Source organism: Tauraco erythrolophus, chromosome W, assembly GCF_009769465.1.
Source record: "Tauraco erythrolophus isolate bTauEry1 chromosome W, bTauEry1.pri, whole genome shotgun sequence".
NCBI lineage: Eukaryota > Metazoa > Chordata > Aves > Musophagiformes > Musophagidae > Tauraco > Tauraco erythrolophus.
In genome coordinates, this window is record NC_141497.1 from 29,445,590 (window position 1) to 29,449,429 (window position 3,840).

At 47.7% G+C, this 3,840-nt stretch overlaps 1 protein-coding gene across 1 annotated transcript; it reads right to left on the reverse strand.

Moving 5' to 3' along the window:
* Positions 1–825: 825 nt before the first annotated feature.
* On the reverse strand, positions 826–2,037 carry LOC147526297 (endogenous retrovirus group K member 9 Gag polyprotein-like). The gene has a single exon (XM_086630133.1). The coding sequence runs from the start codon at positions 2,035–2,037 to the stop codon at positions 826–828; it is 1,212 nt and encodes a 403-aa protein (XP_086486259.1).
* Between the last annotated feature and the right edge of the window lie 1,803 nt (positions 2,038–3,840).

The following is a 3,840-nucleotide window of genomic DNA, read 5'->3' on the forward strand; positions in this document are numbered from 1 at the left end:
AATCTAGTTGGTAACCTTGTGCTCTGGGGCCCAAACAGGGATTGTCCATACCCGAGAAAATATTACGGCCAGTCTTGGAAAGGAACTCCTCCACACTTCCCCCTTTTTGTTTTTGGACAATCCATAGTCCTGGCATTGCTTTAAGGAGGACCCAAGAGGCACATGTCAGGACACGCCCTGCTAAGAGAATCATAAACAGCAATGCAACTAATATTGTTATGCCTTGTATGATTAATCCTTTTATCCAACCTGGTACGTTGTCGCAGACTGCCTGTATCTTCTCACAGTGGGTCGCAACCAAACGGCTGTTGCGACCACGACGTGTCTCACAATCAGAAGGCTGATCCAAACTCGCTGCTATCTCAATCCAACAGAGAGCTCTAACTCACCCTCTCCAGGGGCTCCTACCACTCCAGTCTCCAGGAGGGAACTGCCCCACTCTCTTCTGGGAGTGCCCACCTTTAACCATCCATGAGTCACGTGGTCTCCAGCTGACCAACGTGACTCACAGCACCTGTCCTGACGAGGCACAGGTGCTTTCTATTCTAGCAGCCAGGAAACTTCCCCAACAATTCCCCCTTTTCTTTTCTGAAAAAAAAAAAACACCTAATGACCTTTAGGGGTGTCTAATGTCCCGATTCCACGTACAGCCATTACATCGAATACCTTTGAGACCAGGTCATGGGGAAGTTATTCTTATATTTTTTTATCATACCAGGTTGGCGGTGGATATATCCACTGTTCTGATGAAGTTGGACACATCCACCCCGGCTGTTCTGGCTGCTTTAACATTCCCTCAGGGGTCTTTTCTGGACTGGTCTGCGGCTACCGTATTGCTCCCGCAAAGAGCATGCTAGGGCAGTGAGACACGTGTCTCTTCTTTCTTTCTCTGTCATTTCCTGGCCTTTGCCGACCATTAGAATAAGCCTTTGACCTGCAGTGCTTGGCGAAGTGGCCCATCTTTCCACATTTATAACACTTCTGTTTCTTAATATATGAGGCCGTTAGGGTGGTGGCTAATGCAGTCATTTCACACTCTACAGACCCGACCTTAGCGCACGCAATGACCATTTCCTCTAGAGAGGGGTCCCCTGGCAGTACTTCAATAACTCTCCGGCAATCAGTGTTGGCATTATCCTTTGCCAGTTGTTTTGTCAACAGGGCCCGTAGATTGCTGTCATATATTTGTTTTTCTATTGCCCCTTGCAACCTTTCTACGAACTGTAGAAAAGGTTCCTTGATCCCTTGTTTAATCGTAGAGTATCTCGCTTGGGGCTCCGCCATTTCTGTGGTGCGCATCAGTGCCTGCATCCCTATTTGCTTGACCTGTGCAAGAATTTGGGGATGCCATTGGGCTTGTATTGCTGGATTACTAAATACTTGACCCGTTCCCATCAGGGCATCTGCGCCAACGGCGTAGCATGGGTCGCCTTGGGGTAACTGTATATTGAGCAGTGCCTGACGATCGGCCAACTGCCTCCAAACGCTCATGAAAATGGAGCATTGTACTGGCTGGAACATAACCTGAGCCAGATGTTGAAAGTCATATGGCACCAGTATCTCTAGGTTCAGTAATCGCAATAATTGTGTCACTGCTGGGGAATTTGGTCCATATTGTGCTACCGCCTTTTGCGTATCCTGTATGACTTTCCATGACCAGCCCAAATGTTGATTGGGCTGGTTAGAACCCAGGAGGGCCAGTTCTACAGGGAATGCACTCGGCCCTCCCCCCATTTCCATTACAGATGATTTTTTATTACTGACTGGTAACCCCAAGGCTTGAATCAAATTCCAGTCCCCGGCCTTCATTGCCTTCGTCTTAATCTCGTTCCAAAAAAGTACTGGGTCGCGAGGTTGAGCTGTCACTGTAGACGCTCCCAGGGGATCTGGTTCCACTAAACGGGTGGATTTCAGTGACTTTTTCCTCAGCTTGGATACTGGCGGCAACTCCCCAGCTGAACTGTCACTTGTTTTAAAGGTCTCTCCTATAACCTCTCTTCTTGCAAGGGGGGTCATGGCCTGCTGCAGCATTTTCATCGCCGCTGCTGGGACATTCCTTGTAATAGTGTCATGACCTGCTGCAGTATTATTGGCTGCGCCATCTGTATCTGTGCTGGATAACCAGATACTGCAGGATATGAAGTTGCCAGGGGTGGGGCCAATTGCTCAAGTGGTGGAGCCGTGGGTATGACAAATCCCAATGAGGAAGGGGAGGCTGCTGGAGCAAAGGGTGGGGGACGCTCCAATATTTCCTGCAGGGTGGGGCAGAGTTCCTGCATGGTCCCTGCAACTTTCTTAATCTCCGTGAACAGTGAAGATATATTAGATTCACTGTCCACACTGTCTGGGGCCAGTTCTCCCTCAGACAGTTCATCATAACCTTCAAAACCTTCGCTCACAGATACATAAGCTGTTAATTCATCTTCCTCTTCTACTGCCATCCCCTTTTGAATTATTTTATCTAGGGCCTCCCATGTACATATCAGGTCAATCAAGTCCTTTTGCTCAAGCACAATTTCACAAAGTAACTTATCCCCCAGCTTTTTCCAAAGCTCAAGGCTAAAGGCGGTATTGAAATTCGCTAGGTCTTCATGCTCTGCTGCCCACTTAAGTAAATTATAGAGATCTTCATTGCTTATATTAGCCCCTGCAGCCATTATCGCAGATTTAAGAAATGCAAAAGTCTGGTTTTCCTTTACAAAGTTTTGTCCCATTTTCTGTTCGCAGCACCTCACCTCATTCCAGGTGTCTAAGTCAAAGCCGATCAATTTGCAGCTCTCCTACTGATCTCAAGCTTCACTGGGCTCTACCACACTTCATTCTGTAGTCCAAGTAGCTCACGTTCCGACGAATCACGTCGGGGTCACCAGATGTCGTGGACTGCCTCTATCTTCTCACAGTGGGTCACAACCAAACAGCTGTTGCAACCACAACATATCTCACCATCAGAAGGCTGATCCAAACTCGCTGCTATCTCAACCCAACAGAGAGCTCCAACTCACACTCTCCAGGGGCTCCTACCACTAGAATCTCCAGGAGGGAACTGACACACACTCTTCTAGGAGTGCCCCGCCTTTAACCATCCATGAGTCACATGGTCTCCAGCTGACCAACGTGACTCACAGCACCTGTCCTGATGAGGCACAGGTGCTTTCTATTGTAGCAGCCAGGAAACTTCCCTGACAGTATGTTCCAACTACTGAACCAGTTTGAGAATGGGTCATCTTGTGTCATGTTATGATGCATGTTACTTTGGAGGTTTGCAAGTTGCTTATGAATGCTTTGAGAGTGGTCAGATAGGTCCATACAGCACATGCCTTCAAAGTCAGTACAACCATGGCCTTGAGCTAACAATAAAAAATCAATAGCAGCGCGATTTTGCAATACAGCATGCCGGATATCATCTACATCATCAATAGAGAAGTGAGAATACTAGAGGTAAGATTAAATTTCTTCAATGCCCAACAAGCAAGCTTAGCCAACTGATTATTAGCATTGCTGTCAGAGGCTCCTGGAAGGAAGACAGATAGTGCTACTATTTCAGCTGGATTCAGCAGCCGCACGTTGTCATTACAAGTGCTATCAAACTCTTTCAGGCTCCTCTTACCCCGGCTTATTCGGCTTGTTTGTTCAGCTAGAAAATCATGAATGCTAGGGGCAAAGAGAGTTAGGCGACCCAAATAGCAAGGACCACCGATAGCTCCTTGTGGAATTCCGGGCCAGGCATGATCTCCACAGATCAGAAAAATTCCAGGGGGCAGGAGCGTATCGTGTGTAAATACTTCCCCAATAAGCGCTCCGGTTTTTACATCTCCCCACGTCGATGTGCCGGACACATTG